This window comes from Centroberyx affinis, unplaced genomic scaffold (genome assembly GCF_046629955.1).
Source record: "Centroberyx affinis isolate AG114_WGS23_722 - 3 ecotype Tasmania unplaced genomic scaffold, CSIRO-AGI_Caff_v1 ptg004512l_1, whole genome shotgun sequence".
NCBI classification, from domain to species: domain Eukaryota; kingdom Metazoa; phylum Chordata; class Actinopteri; order Beryciformes; family Berycidae; genus Centroberyx; species Centroberyx affinis.
The window spans coordinates 76,395-94,748 of NW_027282157.1; the positions used below are offsets into that span (position 1 = coordinate 76,395).

The 18,354-nt window shown below is 44.8% G+C and overlaps 1 protein-coding gene across 1 annotated transcript in view; it reads right to left on the minus strand.

Annotated features, from left to right (window-relative positions):
• Positions 1–17,776, minus strand: part of LOC139665269 (A disintegrin and metalloproteinase with thrombospondin motifs 18-like) — a 29,433-nt gene extending 11,657 nt beyond the window's left edge. Inside the window, exons 1-6 of the mRNA XM_071544273.1 lie at positions 17,689–17,776; positions 16,935–17,065; positions 15,157–15,280; positions 14,472–14,716; positions 6,119–6,239; positions 4,973–5,099 (exon numbers count right to left, since the gene is read on the minus strand). Coding sequence (XP_071400374.1) covers positions 4,973–5,099; positions 6,119–6,239; positions 14,472–14,716; positions 15,157–15,280; positions 16,935–17,065; positions 17,689–17,776 — 836 coding nt within the window. The remainder of the gene's footprint in view (positions 1–4,972; positions 5,100–6,118; positions 6,240–14,471; positions 14,717–15,156; positions 15,281–16,934; positions 17,066–17,688) is intronic.
• Between the last annotated feature and the right edge of the window lie 578 nt (positions 17,777–18,354).

Here is an 18,354-nt window from a genome sequence, read left to right on the forward strand (position 1 = left end):
TCACTTTTTGGGTTTGATGATTAAATGCAAATAAATTGGTATTAATCTATGAACTATAAATCTATCAGTTAATGCTGTTGTGCTGTGAGTTAATGCTGTCGTTGTGCTGTGCACTCCTGGCCCTCCGTACATAAGGGAGGAAAACTGCAGGGGAAATTCTGAGAGGCTCACCCATGCCTGTTTTATCCTTCCTCACTGCAGGGCCGCAGACGAGCTGCCACCACTGAACAAATATTGATTCTTAACCTAATAACGACTTTGGTTGAAGGGAACCTCGTATTAAGTTCTTCACAGTTCTTTCTTTGCAGAATTACATACCAAAATTGCCTCCTCTGCCAAATAGGTTTAAAAGAAAGTCTTGAAAAACTCACTAACTACTACTCTTAATACAGCTATCATGGATTCTTTCAACCCGTTTTTTTTTTTTTACATTTTTACATTTGTGTGGATTAATTGGAGATTTTCCCTCTGTACTCACTCAAGAAAAGTTTTATTCTATTTCTTTCACTAGCACTTCACTCTAACATGATCATTCTTTGGTCACAGCAATATGTTAAGGGAACTAAGGCCTTGACCTTTGCACTCCTTATTTTTGGTTGCTTGTAATGTTGGTGATTTAGGAATTTAAACTTTTTCTACAGTTGCTCCAGATAAGAGTGTAATCTAAATGTACTCTAAGTGTAACTACAGCTAAATCTGGTTGGGTGCTTGTGGCACACATGCATCCTTTGTCTTGTGGGGGGTCTCTGTTTTTTCTCCAGGATTTCCCTGGCACAGTACCACACGTCTCACTCCCGATTTGTCTGCATATGCCCCTGCAGGACGCGCCCAGGGAAACCCCGAACCCGCGGTAAGCGACTCTGCAGATGGCCTCTGCCAAGAGGAAGAGCAAAACGACTTCAAACAGGAGAGACGGGGAGCCAGGCAGACGCGTAGAGGGGAAGAGGAGACGGAAGGCGGGGGGATGGGGGCTGTGGCATGGAGAGAGCAAGACAAGACACAGAAATCTGTAAGATAGGAGCATGCCTTTTACCTGCTGCATGCTGGCAGACTGAATTGGCTTCTTATAATTCTCCCAGCATCCCCTGATCACAGCACATAGTCAAGCATCCCCAGTTTTCCCTGACACACTTACAGGCGCGGTCATCTAAATCAGTGGTTCTCAACGTGGGGTCCGTGGACCACCAGGGGTCCTTGAGGGGGTTCCAGGGGGTCCCCAGCAAATCGATGAATCGTTAAGTGAATGTGAGAATGTAGAAGAATGACTGTTTTGATCATAGTTTCTCTGTTATCTCTCTACCTACAATACAGATAGTGATGGAATTCTGGCAAAATCATATCTGACAATAAATATATTCTCAGATTTGACAAAATCTCATCAAATGGGGGTCCGTAGCTCTAATGTGGACTAAATTAGGGGTCCTTGATATGAAAAAGGTTGAGAATCACTGATCTAAATCAAACAGGCCGATTCTTAACCCCACTGTGCATTTTATGCGACTTCATCTGTACCGTTAGTATTTATTATAAGGCTTAGCGCCCCGGCGGGACGGGGACTGAAGGTCTCTACAGCAGAAAGGGGGGAGATGAGAATGGGGGTGAGGGGGTGGGATTTTTTTTCGGCTGTGCACGGCTAGACTGGCGCGGGCCCCCCCATGGGAATCCCGCGGTCTCTGCACAGTAAAACATGGACAGGCCTGTCAGCGCCCGCGATACACGCCGCAGAGATAAGCAGGCACCCCCCCCCCCCTCCTGTCAGACATGCACATAGCCACACACTCTCTCTCTCTCTCACACACACACACACAGGCGTGCGCATTCACACACACACATCCCACCTTGTAGTTTTTCTTTTCTCCCGTCGGGCTTTTGACTGCGTGCCCATCTGCCTCCCTCGGCTCCACTCGGTTTCTTTTAGCGACGGCCATAAATCGACACGTACGCACACAGGCGGCTACTGTATTTCAAGATCCCTGGGTGTCAAAAAACGGCTCTATTTTTCCTGAATGGGACAACCGCGCTGATGTTAGTCACCTGGGCTTTCTATCATTTCCTCTCTCGCACACAAAAAGGGGGAGGGGGGGGGAGGTCACGACAGCAACCGGGCTGTTTAATACCTTTCGCCGAGATAAGAGAAACGGTATGCCCGAGATTAGGGGCAGGAAATGCCCTCTCGGGTGGTGGGAAACTTGGGGAGAAACAGAGGCCGTATGTTGGAGGTGTAACCGATAGCTGTCTGGCTTCTTCAACCCCTGACAGGAGAAAGTTCGGTCTGGACGTGTTGTGGCAGGGTGGCTGGCGGCGGACGCAATGACGGCATCATCAACACGGGACACGAGCGGCTTGCATTTCAATTTATACCCAGAAAGATGCGTCATGTGTATGTAGATATGTGTGTGTGTACAGTGGTGGAAAGTAACTAAGTACATTTACTCAAGTACTGTACTTAAGTACAATTTTGAGATACTTGTGCTTTACTTGAGTATTTCCATTTTAAGCTTTGTACTTATACTCCACTACATTTTAGAGGGAAATATTGTACTTTTGACTCCATTACATTTATTTCACAGCTATAGTTACTAGTTACTTTTCAGATCAATATTTTATATTTAAAACATTTTATTATTTGTAATTTATAAAATAACTTTAAAATAGCATTGTTATAGATTAGACTACCCAAAAGTATAGCTAAATTGTTAAGATTAGCTTCACGTTGACAACTTTAAAATGCTGCTTACATGTACATGTATGTCAATAAATCAGTATTAATATTCCAATAATTTATGAAAAATATAACTCTCTAAATGGGGACAGTTTGCATAATGAGTATGTTTACTTTGATACTCTAAGTACATTTTGCTGCCAATACTTATGTACTTTTACTTAAGTAGGATTTTGAATGCAGGACTTTTACTTGTAATGGAGTATCTTTACATTGTTGTATTGCTACTTTTACTTAAGTAAAAGATCTCAGTACTTCTTCCACCACTGTGTGTGTATGTGTGTGTGTGTGTGTGTGTGTGTGTGTGTGTGTGTGTGTGTGTGATCCCTCTGAACCCTGGGCCCGGTTCCCTGCCTGTCCTTTTGAACAGTGCTGTAAATCAACCTAGCTGTGGCTCCCTCAGCCAAAAGGCCCACATAGGAGAGGGGCCATTTATTTAGAGCTGTTTCAACTTGCTCCTCCACTGCACTTCAGCCTGGTTTCCTCCTCTGCAGGCTACATCCTAACAGCGGTCCTTTAAATGCACAGACTCCTTTATACTCCAAGTAGGCTTGGGCCAATATTCGGTATTATCGATTTCCCACGATATTGAATATCGCTTTTTTAATTCAGGTGTGTTCCCTTTTCCACAATCAGACATTTTTTCTGGAAATAGCAGGAATTACCAAATTATATCAAATGACCGTTGTTTCCAATACTTGAATACAGGGTTCCTACACATTTTCAATTAAAAAAATCCATACTTTTTCCCGACCTTGATTTGTTTTGAAGATTTTGCCTGGTGTTCAATATGATTTACGCAGATAGACATCTTGCCCCTGCTAACTAGGTCATATCACTGTATAGATGAAGATTGTTCTTCACAGAGACAAATACCAGAATATGTGAAATGATTGGCAGGGTTCCTACACGGTTTCCATTTTAAAATTCTGTATTTTTCTTCTTGATTCTTGACTGGATTTGATTTTGGTCGGTATTTGATATAATGGTGGGTGATGGGTAATAAGAGCGTCCCTCTATCTGAACATTATTCTTCACATCAACAAAAACTGTGGACTCAAAGTGGGTCTACAACAACATAAAAGCTAGAATTATGTGTGTATCGGACCTGAACCGCAACATTTTCCATACTTTTCCAGACATTTTTTCAAATTCCCAAACTATTCAAGACCTGGAAATGATCAAATTAATTTTTAATACTTTTCCAGACTTTCCAGACCTGCGTAGGAACCCTGTGAATAGTAAGATCAAGACCCCCCTTTAGCCTTATCTTGCTTTGAGATTTGGTCTCAGCCTTATGTCTGGGGTTAGATTGGGGGGATACGATTTTTTCTTTGAATATTTGTGTTACCTTCTTAAAACAAGCCTACATAACATGAAATTATATAAGAGATCAAGACATAAATGAAGCAATCTGTGCACGTATTCAAAATGTATACACAAAATGTATATGAGGTTTGCCCCAGGCTGCAGTGATTCTGTCCCTCCTCATCCAGGCAGTAGCTGGGTTTCCATCCAAGTATTTTTTTTGGCGGATTGTAATGTATTGAATTAGAAAAGCTGAATGGAAACAGCAAATATTTGATCAAATTCCCTCAATATCGCAAAGAACCTTGAAGTGGCAAATGTTCTCATCGAGAAAGAAATTATGCAATAAATAACGATGGAATCACATTTGTGCATTTGGCCAACATCAGCTGACACTAAAGAAAAATAACTGGCCCAAAACTAATCAATGACTATCCATTTTTTTTAGTGGATGTGTTTTCTGACATTTTTCTGCATTTTAAAACAGACATCTGGGGTCTGAATCCGGCCCGGGACCTTTGTCGCATGTCATCCCCCTCTCTCTCCCAGGCTGTCCTGTGTCTCTCTACTGTCTAATAAAGGCAAAATGCCCAAAAAAGTCATCTCTTAAAAAAAAAAAACCAAGAAGGACACCGCAGCGCAGTAAATAAAGACTCAAACTGCAAAAAGAGAAAGAGATCGGGAGAGCTTTCATGTGTTTTCTCAAGAAGGACACCGCAGAGAAGAAGGGAGAGAGAGAGAGAGAGAAGGGAGAGAAGAAGAAGAAGAAGAAGAAGAAAGGGGGCGACTGGACCACAGGCAACCTCTAGACTGCTCAACCACAATCTGTGTGAGTGTAATGAAAGCAACGCCTTAAGTTAAAGGCCCATGCCACATACCCCGCTTCCAACCACACACACACACACACACACACACACACAGTCACACACACACAACACTTACTATGCGGGGCAGGGTTGTGTGTTGCAGAGGTGGGAGCCCAGCGCTGGTCTGGTCTGGGGATTGCACATGGTGGAGTTGACCTGAACCTTCTGGTCCTGCAGACAGATCGCCTTGGTCGAGATACGGCCTGAGAGAGAGAGAGAGAGAGAGAGAGAGAGAGAGAGAGAGAGAGAGAGAGAGTTTATACATACTACATACAAAATGTGGCAGATTATTGCTTTCAATTTGATTCCTCTCTCCTGCTCAAGAGAGAGGAAAAGTCATTCTTATCAGCTGTAAGGGCTTTGTATGCCCCACTCCTTTTCTCCTGACTTCACCTCCCACACACACACACACACACACACACACACTCTCAGTCCTAAGAGGGGCTATGGAGCAGCGCATGAATAAAACAGAGAGAGAAAGTCAGGGAAGAGGGAAAGCCAGAGAGAGAAAGATGGAGATCTCTGTGTTAACTCAGTGTGTCTGTCTGCCTGCTGGCGGTTGTAGCCTCCCGGGACAGGGAGAATGGAGCTACAAGGACCACTGGCACACACACACACACACACACACACACACACACAGACACACACACTCACACACACACACACACAGCCATCCATTGACAAGTGAACAGGGGAGTGCAGCGAGTCTTTTGGGACCAACAGAGTCTGAACTTCTCAGTTGACAAAGGTGCTTTTCATTAGCCTTAACACACTTCCTGGCCCCCACGCTAGCAGAAAGACACACACACACACACACACACACACACACACCCTAGACACACATACACACCCAGACAAATACAGACACACACAAAGATAAACATACACAGACACACACACACACACACACAGACAGACAGAACACACACAGAATCATAAACCATCTTTCACACGTCACACACATGTAAATGCATACACACACATATGCAAATGCGTGTGAGCATGCGCACACACACACACACACACAATTCTACCTTTGTTTTCTCTCTCATTCATACACATTTACACACAGATGCACAAACTATATGTCTCTTATTTCCTCATTCACACACATACACAACTCTATTTTCTCTCTCTCCCTGTCTCTCTCTCTCCCTCTCTCTCTCTCCCTCTCTCTCTCTCTCTCCCACACACACACACACACACACACAGGCAGTCTCACCTCCAGCGCAGGGTGCAGAGCAGTCGGAGCGCACCACACCCCAGCTGTATTCAGGTTTCCTCTCGGTGCGGGGCAGAGTGTACTCCCACACCACGCCCGGGTTCTTCCCCTGCAGGAGGATCTGTCAGGCAGCAGCAGAGACACATCATTACACATCATTATTTATTTTATTTTTTATTTTTTTTAACGTGTTTATTGGTATTTTAGTTAACAAAGAAACAGTGAGCAGTGTATACAAATTATATAAAATATTAGAAAAAACAGTACAGAATTTGCATACACACACATACAAAAAAAAGACACGTACAGAACATATACAGTATACAGTATAAATATCAATCAAGGTACCAAGCTGCTTTACATGGTGATTATTGACATCTTACATTAGGTATAACCTAGTTATTATAGCAAAGAGTTAAGAGGATGTTTATTGCCTAGCCTCTACATAATCAATGAAGGGTTGCCAAGTCTTATGGAACTTCTCAATGGAACCTCGTAAAGTGAATCAGAGTTTTTCCAGTTTAAGGTGTTGCGTAACATCTTTGATCAACATAATGTAAGTGGGAGGCTGTGCCTGTTTCCAGTTCAATAGAATTAATCTGTGCTAAAAGGGTTATGAACCTTGCCACAGTGGAAGTGAGTCCTCTAAGATGACTGTCCTCTCCCGGTACCCCAAATACAGCCAACACTGGGTCAGGTTCTACCATGTGTCCCAGGATATCACACAGAGTTTTAAATATAGAGTTCCAAAAATTTGATAATTTTGGGCACACAAAATGGCAGTGTCTCAGTCAGAAGAGACTCTGGCTGATCTGGCAGCACCATCTTCTTTTCAGCTTTTTCTTTTGGCAGCAATGGAGAATGTACAAAAGCCAGCCTAGTGGCTTTGCTCCCTCTTGTGGATAAATGCAGTATTATCTTCGACAGGGCTGCAGGAAGCTGCTAAGGGTTAGAGTTAGCAGACAGCTTGCGTAGGTCAAGAACTTGCGTTAGAGTATGCATACCTTGAGTGGAGTATGCAATGGACCCTACAAATGAAGCAGACCCTTCTGGACCAATAAGTGTCATTTTGAAAATGCCACAAAGCAGCGGTGAGATGCATCATTCCCTAACGTTTCAATCACGTTCCCCACCCACATTTTCTTGGACCTCTAGGCCAGTGGTTCTCAACGTGGGGTCCGGGGACCACCAGGGGTCCTTGAGGGCATCCCAGGTTGTCGCCAGCAAATTGATGAATCGTTAAACTTCATTATTTCATTTACAAGAACAATTATAGAATGTGAAGAATGGCTATTTTGATCATAGTTTCTCTGTTATCTCTCTATCTACAATAAAGATAGTCTTGGAGTTCTGGACAAAATCATATCTAACAATAAAAATATTCTCAGATTTGGGTCCGAGAGACAAAATCTCATCAAATGGGGGTCCATGGCCCTAATGTGGACTACATTAGGGGTCCTTGATATGAAAAAGGTTGAGAACCACTGCCCTAGGCTACCACCGCCCCTCTGCGCTGTGTTAATCACACTCATTTACTCTCATTCCAAATGAAAAGCAGTAAACATGACTTCCCCTACCAATGATGCAAACCCCTCTGGACCAATCAATCAGTGTCATTTTGAAAATGCCACAACGCAGCGGTGAGATGCATCATTCCCTCGTGGCGTCTGAGATATCGTGACATACTGATCAACAACAACAACAACGTGTCTGCATGCATTATTCATACAGTACGACCTACCCTGCATGGCAGAGTGTATTTAAACTCGGAACTCATGCACTCTGAGTCCAGTGGCCAGTCACTGTGTATGACAGCGCTCCACGGGCCGGGACTAAAGGTTAACACCGGTGACCACTTGGCAGCCTAATTCAGCTATTCAGGGCCCATCAAGCTGCTAGACCTGCTACCCACCAAGCAGAACGCTCCAGAAACATCAAGGAGTGCTTTGTTCCCCTCTCTAGCCCAAACTGGCCCAAACACACACTTTTATGGGGTCACTTTATTTGGCCAGTACAGTCAATGCATGAGGGACACTTTCCACTTTCTTTTGACAAGTTGCTGCCTTCACCGCATCGTCTAAACTGTGCTGGTGAGGACGCGTATTCTGGGTTACCTTCTCTGAAAGGGAGATTTATTTGGACGCTCAAGTCAAGCGGGGACCAACCAACGGATGAATGAATGCAGACATACACATTAAGGCTACAGGAGAAGCATCAGGCTATCATTAAAGTATCCCTATGAGGATTTGCTTCCATAGAGAGGAATGTTGTTTGGGCCGCAATCACATGTTCAGCTGGCAGTGTGTGATTTTCAACCATTTCAAAACACTGTGTTGGATCGCATTCAGCATAGCTAATATTCATTGGGTCCTCCCTTCCTTAGTTCTGTTAGATCTGAATGAATTATAACAAAATGCAGCTCAGCTTTAGTTCTGGTTGGGTGGGTATTAATCCTTATTTGACAAATCGTATCAGGTTCAGCCGTCTACATCCATTCCAAGGCCTGACAGACATATCAGTCTATCAATATCAGCAATAATGAGCTTTGACAGGTGTATTTTCTTTGGGGTATATCCTAATGTACAAAGGAATCTCCCATCCACCATCCAGCTCAGAGAGCCAGGCGTCTCCTGGGTTCGATCCACATTCAACAGTCCTGGGGCGCCTCCACCGACTGGACCAGTCACCCCCCCCCCCCCGCCGCATGTTAACTGTTCCGTGTGTACGGTCGGCTCAGCGCCAGACAGGAGGGGAAAGGAGGGCTGTTTATCTGGAGAACGAGCAGGAAGGAGGGGGCATCTAATGTCAGACACAACACGCACACGCAAACACGCATGCCTGCATAGACCCATGCAGACTTAGGACTGTTGTCATTCGAAACTGAGCAAAAGCAGGAGTTTGTTCAGATTTAAGGTTTGCGTGCTGAAACGTGTTGTGCCTATTCTTCTGCATCGATGAAAGAATAAGAAAAAATGTGAAAAGAAGTGAGTCTAAGTAGAGCAGACTCTTTTTCTCCTTTGACTGGTTTTGTTCACACCGACACTACCTCACTAATACAGGGTCCCTAGCCAAAGTTTCAGCTCATAACACAGCGTCTCCTTCCTTTTCCAACACGCAGCCACAAATCATCACACCCCCCCTCCAACTGCCAACACCCAGCCAAGCCCTGACCTTATACGCTAGTCTAAGCTAACTGGACGTCTTCACTCGCTGCCTAATCAACAAACACAAATATACCTCGACATCAAAGGCAAAACACCCACGCAGTCTTCACAGAGAGCTACCGAGCTTCCTTTACCAAAATGTCTTTGGCCATTAGCCACGAGCCAAACCTCAGTTTAACATGCCACCAGACACACCGTCCCCTCTAAACCTGAGAAAGTCTGGGCTAAAATGACCGAAATATCTCCATGAGAAATTGCAGCCTTGGTTTCCACCGAATGGCATAAACACCAACGACACTTCAACACCCACACTTCCTTTGCTGATGCTACCCATCGCAACCGACCGAAACCCATTGCCATGAACCGGTTGCCACCAGTAACCACACCGGGCCTTCATGCTTATACAAGCAAACTGACCCTTACCAACACTCATATTCCTTCGCCAAGTAACCAGTAGTGACGTGAACCAGCGGCTACCAAAGCGTAGCTCAGCATGACACATTTTTTGCAGTCCCTTTAATAAGAGGATCTACCCATCCTTGAAGCCTTGAAGTTTACTAAATAAATGACTTCCCTTTCCTTAGCCATCCATGCTGTATAACACGCCCAACCAACCACTGTGTAATATAGTCTGCCAGGAGAGACACACTGACTTTCAAACATTAAAGGAATAGTGCACCCAAAAATGAAAATCCTGTCATCATCTCCTCCCCCTCATGCCAGTTGAAACACAGGTGAAGTTTGTCCATATAACACACAGGGAGGCTGCAGCACAACTCCATAGCAGCCTTCTCCAAAACAACTGAAGTCAGTGGGGACCAGTTCTTCAGAGTTCCAAAAAGACCTACAGTATATTTACACCATCATTTAGTGCAAATCTTAACTACAGCTGATTGATTTGCAACAAATAATGGTGTATAGGTCTTTCTATTCACAGTGTGATTGTTTGGCTGTTTTTGTTTTGGAACTCTAAAGAACTGGTCCCCATTGACTTCAGTTGTTTTGGAGAAGGCTGCTACCAAGTTGTGCTGCAGCCTCCCTGTGTGTTATATGGACTAACAAATTTCACCTGTGTTTCATTTGGCATGTGGGTGAGTAGATGACAGAATTTTCATTTTTGGGTGAACAATTCCTTTAATTTCAGACATATCCAAAGTGTCCTCTCCTCTTGATCTGTCCTGTCTGGGACAATTGCACCCAATGCTCATTCCCCCAACTGCAAACTAGTATCTGAAATCATAGACAGAACCCAATGGCCATTAGCTACAACACTCACACAAGTCACACTAAAGCCACAACAACCAGTTACCTATAGTCACTACATGAGCCTGACCTGGACTGACAACATAAAGCTACTGTGAATTAGTGGTAGAGCGCAAGAGTAAACTCATTTTCACTCAATAACAAGCATTCATATCTGACAAGGTTGCTATAACCCATATGAAACAAGAGGCACTCGAGCAGCCTAATGTGCCACCATAATAACCATGATATATTAAACATAACTAGTTATGCTAATGATGTCATTAATTAAGATGATTAATGCGTTAATTAGTGAATATTTCACACACACTGATACCACCACATCACGCATTTCCATGTCCCATAACAACAAATGCACGTCACATACTCCTCAGAATGTGTTTAGAGATATGTTTAAAAATATACTAATATTGTCAAAAAATTTATTTGTACAGATGATATTTTGAATGGCCAAAATATATCTTGTATATACTGTACTTGTATACTGTATGTTGTCAACAGGAAGGATGTATTACTTTTGACCAAAATATATTTTGAATGTCATCTACTTGTACAAATTTACATGTACATTTTTGCCCATTTTATGTGTATTTTGAAATCTATTCCTAAACATATTCTGAAGTTTGTGTGAAATGTATTTTTACCTCCACCAAGGAGGTTATGTATTCACTGTATTCACTTCTGTTAGTTTGTTGTTTTGCTGTTGTTTTGTTGTTGATGTTGTCTGTCTGTCAGCAGGATATCTAAAAAATGTATGAACAGATTTCAATGAAATTTGGTGGACAGATCAGCCTTGGGCCAAGGAACAACTGATTCGATTCTGGTGGTGATCTGGATCTGGTATTTCTGCAATTAGACAATTATATTTTTTTTTTGCCATAACTGTGAAACAAACACGGATTACAGACTTGATTCCTAGTCCTAAGGGTATGTTTGCAGGGTCAAGAAATCAATTTAACTTAACATTTAAGTGATGATGATGTCTTTGGGTGTGTTAGCAAGTGCCTTCTAGTTTGCATTATGGGAAGTTAGCTGCAAATATCTGTTGATTGTCTTAAGGTTCACAGAAAAGTCATGTCTGTAGAAAGAAATACATCCTTCAGAAAAGAGTCATGATGAGGTGTCTCTCTCTTAAGTTTAAGTTGTGCGACTGATGTCAGGGAGTCCACATTGTCCCACAGTGCAACATCATACCGCAGGGTGTATCGGTTTTCACAGCCCCGCCACCGCACCGCTCATCGAGTCGAGATGAGAAGATGATGAATTACAATGTGGCAGACGCAGATATCAATCTCTCCCGTGGACCCGCAAAACGCTTTGCCCTGCACTGGCATGACCTCGCCACGCCGCGCCACAAGAATGTCAATACAGGGGGAATAATCCCTCCTTGGCTTCCAGCGAGACCTCCAGAGGCAGCCATATGTTATGTCTGCTCCCTCCTCCTCCCCCCTCCTCCTCCTCCTCCTCTTGTTAGCTCGTTCTCTCACTCCTTCCCTCTCCCTCCCCCCTAACAGCTGAGCAGCGGAGCAGATGTGAACACCTTGTCACAGTTTATGCTCACACTCCTCAACATTTGTTTTCCTTTGAGCGTTTCAAGCTGAGTAAGGGTCTGGGAGTGATCGATGCGTAGACCCCCCCCCCCCCATTTCCCCCAATTCTCTTTCTTTTCTTTTTTCTGTGACAGCGCCAGCTCACTAGAATGTGTGAAACGCACAAGGATATGTGGAAAACTCGAAAACTAGATTTCCTTTTATTTTTTCCCCCCCTCCCTCTCTCTCTCTCTCTCTCTCTCCGTCTCTCGGCTCTTTTCATTTGCGGGGGGAACGTTTTAAGTCTCCGCCGTGCCCCGACCTTAACTTCTCACATCCATAGAGTTCAATTGCAGAATTCCTAATCTTTTAATCTCTCTCCCTCTCTATCAACCTCTCTCTTTCTCTCTCTCCTTTTTTTTTTGTAATTACAGGACATACTTAGAGAGATTATGGCCGTGTCATCTGCAGATCAGCGGCATGCCACCGCTGAGCGTTCTGCCGGACGGACGCAGGACTGGGACTCACGGGTAAGCCTGGAGGAACGCTGTCAGCTTTTGCGAGCTTCCTAAATGAAGATAACGACGCTCTTAAAGTGAGTGAAATATTGCATTGCAGGTAAAGACCAGCGATGCCCCAAGAACTCCTAGAATTACTTGGAGAATTTCTGCTCTAAGAATTCCTAAGTCTTTCTGCGGGACCGAGAGTTCTTGAGAAGTTGCTGAGAAATAATCGATAAAGGGAATGTAAACTGTGCTGATAGGATGGTGTCGTGAATGGGGAACAGATTATGTTACCCTGCAAATTCAGGCAGCGGGGTAAATCTTAGGTCGTACCTGCAAAGTACGGTTCCACCTTCTTCTGGGAGAGAAAGAACATTCGGTTTGGATCACCAAGCTGCTCCTCTGCAAGCATTCCACTTGTAGGAGGAAACAACAATGGGCTTCTAAAATAGTTCCACAAACACACAGACATTTCCTGACTGCCAAACAAGTGACCAGCGAAGCATTTTGGAAATATCACAATGGTATTTCTCCTGGATTTACAGGCCAATCATTCCTGCTTCAACTGCAGTTCAATTGTAGCCCAAGGGGCCGAGAGGAGACTCGCTTTTACATGACTATCGCTTCACCCCGTGGAGGAGGGGAAAAAAACCCAAACGTCTAGCCTTCACCTGGTTTCCACTTCTGTTTCCACAGCTAGGGTTCATAGTTCAAGTGAAAAGAAATGCTTTCGCTGACAAGGCTATGAGGGAATGCACATCCCACACGTCCCACCTTTTCGGGGGGGGGGAGCGACTCGGCCACTTGTCGAGCGTTCGTTTGGCTGTCAAGACGACACGCCTCTCCGGCGTGGCGTTCTGCCGCTTTGGGACGGGTAAAGACTCGCCTGCCTCGGAGCTCTGGCTGCTCACCGCCGATTACAAACGTGCCGAGGTGTTCGTTGGCTCGTAAATCACCTCCCATACGCGGAACATCTCACTCCAACAACTCACTGATTCCGTACTTTTCATCCCTGCCTTTGAAGGGCAGTTGACTTAGGGATTTTGCTCGCTCTATTAGCCTAGAATCACATGGCTGCAACACAGCACTTTTGAGTTCAGCGGCTGCAGGGGCCACATCCACAGCCTTGAATGTGTGTGTGTGTTTGTGCTGACAGACACGTGACTGTGTGTTTACACTGGAGCATCCAGTACCAAGAAGCTGTACGCTATATAAACAAGGAGGCAGGCCTCTGCCATGTGAGTCCTTCACTCTGACCTGAATGGTGAAAGTGGCACAAAGGCCCATTTAGACTAATTGAGCAACATCGCTCTCTCTTTCTTCTCTCTCTCTCTCTGACTCACTCTCTCTCTCTGCCACTCTCTCTCTCTCTCTGGCTTTCTCTCTCTTTGTCGCCTCCCCGTTTTGATGTCCAACACCGCTCTCCCTGTCTTTCTATTGATGTTTAAACTGTTGGCCTGGATTGAGATAAGTCCCTGATATGTAGAAAATCTTTTTCTTTTCTTTACATTCTTTACATTACATTCTTTTTATTCTCTCTCTCTCTCCCTCTCTCTCTCTCAACGTCCAGAACGGGCAGTTTGAACCCATTACAACCTCTCGTTTATTGAGATGAAAGCCCCCCCCCCCAAGAGCTCCCTGCAGCCACAACATCCCTGACGCAACTGATCACCCTGCACAATTAATCCCCAGATAACAGTAGCATTAGAGTCAGCTACACCCCCCCGCCCCCCTCCCCCTATCCCCCACAAACCCTGCCTACCCCCCACCCATTTTCTATCTGGGCCTCATGTCCAGAAAGAGAAAAAAAAAAAAGGCGGTGGCGGCGGCTCTGCCAGGGCCCCTGTCACTGTCAATTGCCGTAAACGGACGTCACCCGGCGGCGGCGGCTTACTTCAAACACCAGCGTCTCATTAGTCGGCCCCGCGGCGTACAGGCTCTCCGGCTTGTTGAAGGAGCGCTGGTACTCGAACACGGCCCCGCCGAAGTGGAACTTCCCCGGCCAGTCCACCGTCCAGTCCCCGGTCAGGTAGTACTTCCTCTTCAGGGAGCGGACGGCCAGGTAGCTGGTGGACACCTCCATCTCCTGGACCCGGACGCTACGCGCCCCCGAAGGCACCGTCACCATGGAGTAATACTCTGGGAAAGGAAGGCAAGGGAGGGAAGGTAATTTATCCTGATCTAAATGCAGTAGATATGTGTGTATTTCTGTTTGGTGCATTGCTTTGTGGATGCACACGGGCGCCAACTGACATCAGGGTACGTTCTGTGCTACTCCCCATGTCCCAAAACACACTCCAGCTACCCACACACACATGTACACAAACTTTGAGATACACACATCAGCGTCCCTGCTTTACCTCATCCTGCACTCTGCTTTATGTCTGGTCTATGTGCGTTACAGGACGGGGATGAAGTGGGATGATGCATTATGAGGTGGCATGAGATAAAGCTTATTTCTGTGTCCATGTTTGTCCGCTTAAGTCTCTTTTTGTCTTGCAAAAGCACTCGCCACATGCTATATAATATGCACAGACACACACACACACACGTACACATAAAGGCAAACACAAGCCTACCGTTAGCCCTGTGTTGGAGTGTGTACTGGCCCTTGAAGAACTTGCAGGTGGAGTTGTCTCCCTTACAGACTCCGCAGGCGTCCAGAGTGGCTTTGGAACCCAGAACCTGGTCGCAGCCCACCGCCTACACACACACACACACAGTGATGTTAGCATGTTAGCATGTTAGCAAGAGCAATTGCTTCCTCTTGGAGCGAGTCTTCTCCATTCACTTACCAGTCTACCATGGTAAGTGGACTGGTTCCCTTAACGGAGTCATTCCTATGTTCCCAGGGACCTATGTTCCCTAGATTTATATGGCACATAATGGGAACGTGACAAAGGGTCCTATGTTCCCCAGTTCTACATATGTGCTCTCCCAGGGTCCTATGTTCCCATGGTCCTATGTTACCAGGGTCCTATGTTCTCCAGCTCTATATAGCACATAATGGGAACCTGAAAAAGACGTTCCCCAGCTCTGTATTCGCTTAATATTAGGGTTAGGGTTTAGGGTTAGGGTTAGGTTGGTTGTTTGTAGATGTTTACCCAGAGCCCTGACCACAACTGTTAGGGTTAGGGTTAAACATAAGACCCTGGGAGAGCACATATGTAGAACTGGGAAACATAGGACCCTGGGAACACAGGACCCTTTGTCATGTTCCCATTATGTGCTATGAATCTGGGGAACATAGGACCCTGGGAACATAGGACCCTGGGAACATAGATACGCTCCCACTCTAACTAACTAGCATTCCTACCAAAACTAGCAGTGCACTCAAGCTAATTCCAAGACATGCTGTTTCAATTTCAAAAGAATACTTTAGTTTAACCATTTCAGGTATGGTCACTGGCAAGAAATTTTCTCAGTGAACAGGAAGCGATGAATCTAAACTTTGGAGCAAAATACGAAACTTTCTCTAAATTTAGGTCTAAGGAGTATACAGTTAACACAACACGATTTCTGGGTAATGAAGTCCTTCAAACGTTCAAAAATTCAACCAGTTATCTCCTGCTGCTGGGGAGTGAAAGTGCAAAGTTGCTGCTTTAATCGAGACCGCCTTGGTGGAGTTCAAGTCCAGATCGAGTCATTGGTGAATCGAGTCCAATTCAAGACCAAGACCGAGGGGGGGTCGAGGCCGAGTCGAGACCAAGACCGCGTAAACTACGAGTCCAATTCGAGACCAATACCACAGCAATGTGTTATCCAAGGCTACCATTGTATTTATTGACTAAAATAGCATATTTTAACATAGCATATAGCATATACACACAGCCGTGTGCTTTTTCTTCAGTGTGCCTCTGCACACAAAGTCTTTGTGATTTTTAAAAGCAAATGACCTAAGAATTGGGATTATGAACAGCTACGTTAACGTTGAGCAATTTAAGAAGGCGAAGACGAAGGAAAAAAGAAAGACAGAGTAACGTTATGGACATGGTGAGTTTTTTGGGGGTTTTTTAAAATCAAAACGAAGTCGTTGGTTGGGTAGTTGGCATATCACCAATCAGCAGTCACTAAACTTTTCGGTGGGCGTATAACTTTATCAACTGTGAAAATTGTATCATTCGCTGCTGGTCACTTTCTTAGAAGAGATTATAATTATAAAAACAATAATATTATGTAATGTTAATTCATCTGAGACCGATTCAAGACCGAGTCATATTAACTACGAGTCCAAGACGAGACCAAGACCGTCAAAAATCAGTCTCGAGTCCGGTCTCGGTACCACAGCCCTGGCTTTAATACTGATACACTGTCAACGCACAAACGCACACATCCTCCATCCCAGCAGCTGCTGTACCTCACACACTCCTTCGATGCAGACGTCTCCTTTGTGGTCGGAGCAGGAGGTGCCGTCTTTGACCTTGCTGGACATGGCGAAGAAGAAGTCAAAGTCCTCCGCAATGCAGTACAGCTTACAGATGTCTTCGTCTGCACAGAGAACATGCAAATACAGAATAACATCATCAGTAAAGAAGAAGAAGTCAATTAAATGTTCAAATTTAAGGGGAAATTAATTTGAACTTCAATGCTCAAATAAGGTTTCTCTATGACCTGTATAGTTGAATTTATACTAGTGAACCCTTGCTATTGCTACCTGTTACACTGATCTACGGCTCCTGCTCTGCTGAGAATGAATTGAAAAAGATAGAAAAGGTAACTTTGAATGCACCCAGGGGGATTTTTCTGGGGATACGGGTGTATTTTGTAGTTCAGATCAGTTATCACAGACAAGTCTCTGCAGCCGTCTTTGATTAAAATAAACGACGGTGAAGGTGACTTGGCCCAAGGTCCCAAAAGGCAGTTCAGAATCCGTTCCTCTCTACATCACCTCCCATTCATCAACAGCTTAAACAGGCCTGGGACGACGGCCAAGCACACCGCTCTCCTTCATTGCTCTCTCTCTCTCTCTCTCTCTCTCTCTCTCTCTCCCCCTCTCCCTCCCTGACACAGGTAAAAGCCGGCCTGCGGGCTTCCTTTTTAAATCTATCCCCACTGTGTCAGAGGGTGCAGGTGGCTACATGTCTCCCATACACATTACACTGACAGTTTACCCAAAGCTCTCTTCACGAGGGGCAGAGTGATAGTTTCCTGCAGCCTTTTTTGGCCCTCATCATCGCAGCGGTAAACACAGGCTGGCATTACCGAAACACTTCATAAAAAGACATTTGGTTGAGCAGAGTGCAGCGGGGTGGAGAAAACAAGAGATCAAGACAAGAAAAAGCTTGTCTTGGCCAATGTGCAATTCAATGTTTATTTAGTGGCATTGTGTCCTTTTAACACTGATACTTCTTTTATTTTGTGTTATGTACCAAGTCAAGAAATCTGTTAGCGGATGCCTGCGTGATCCTCTCAAATTACGGCACACTCTAGAGACAGAAAAGCTCTTCACTCACAAACATTTCTTTCAGATTTCTTGAACTTTATGGGGCCAAAACTGCTCTGACAAGGTGGGGGAACAAATATGTGATGATTGTAAGGGTTCGGTGGTGGAGTAGCCCTTACATACTGCAGGACAGCAGCGGCTAATGATATGTACAACGAGGAGGAAGAAGCACAGCATCCACTCAGAGGTCAAGTTCATCAAAACTCTGTCGTTCACTGCACTTTTTACTAGAGTTGTTCCGATACCGATACCAGTATTGGAAATGCCTCCGATAAAGCCTAAAATGCTGGATCGGGTATCGGCGAGTACGCGAGTCTATGCACCGATCCGCTAT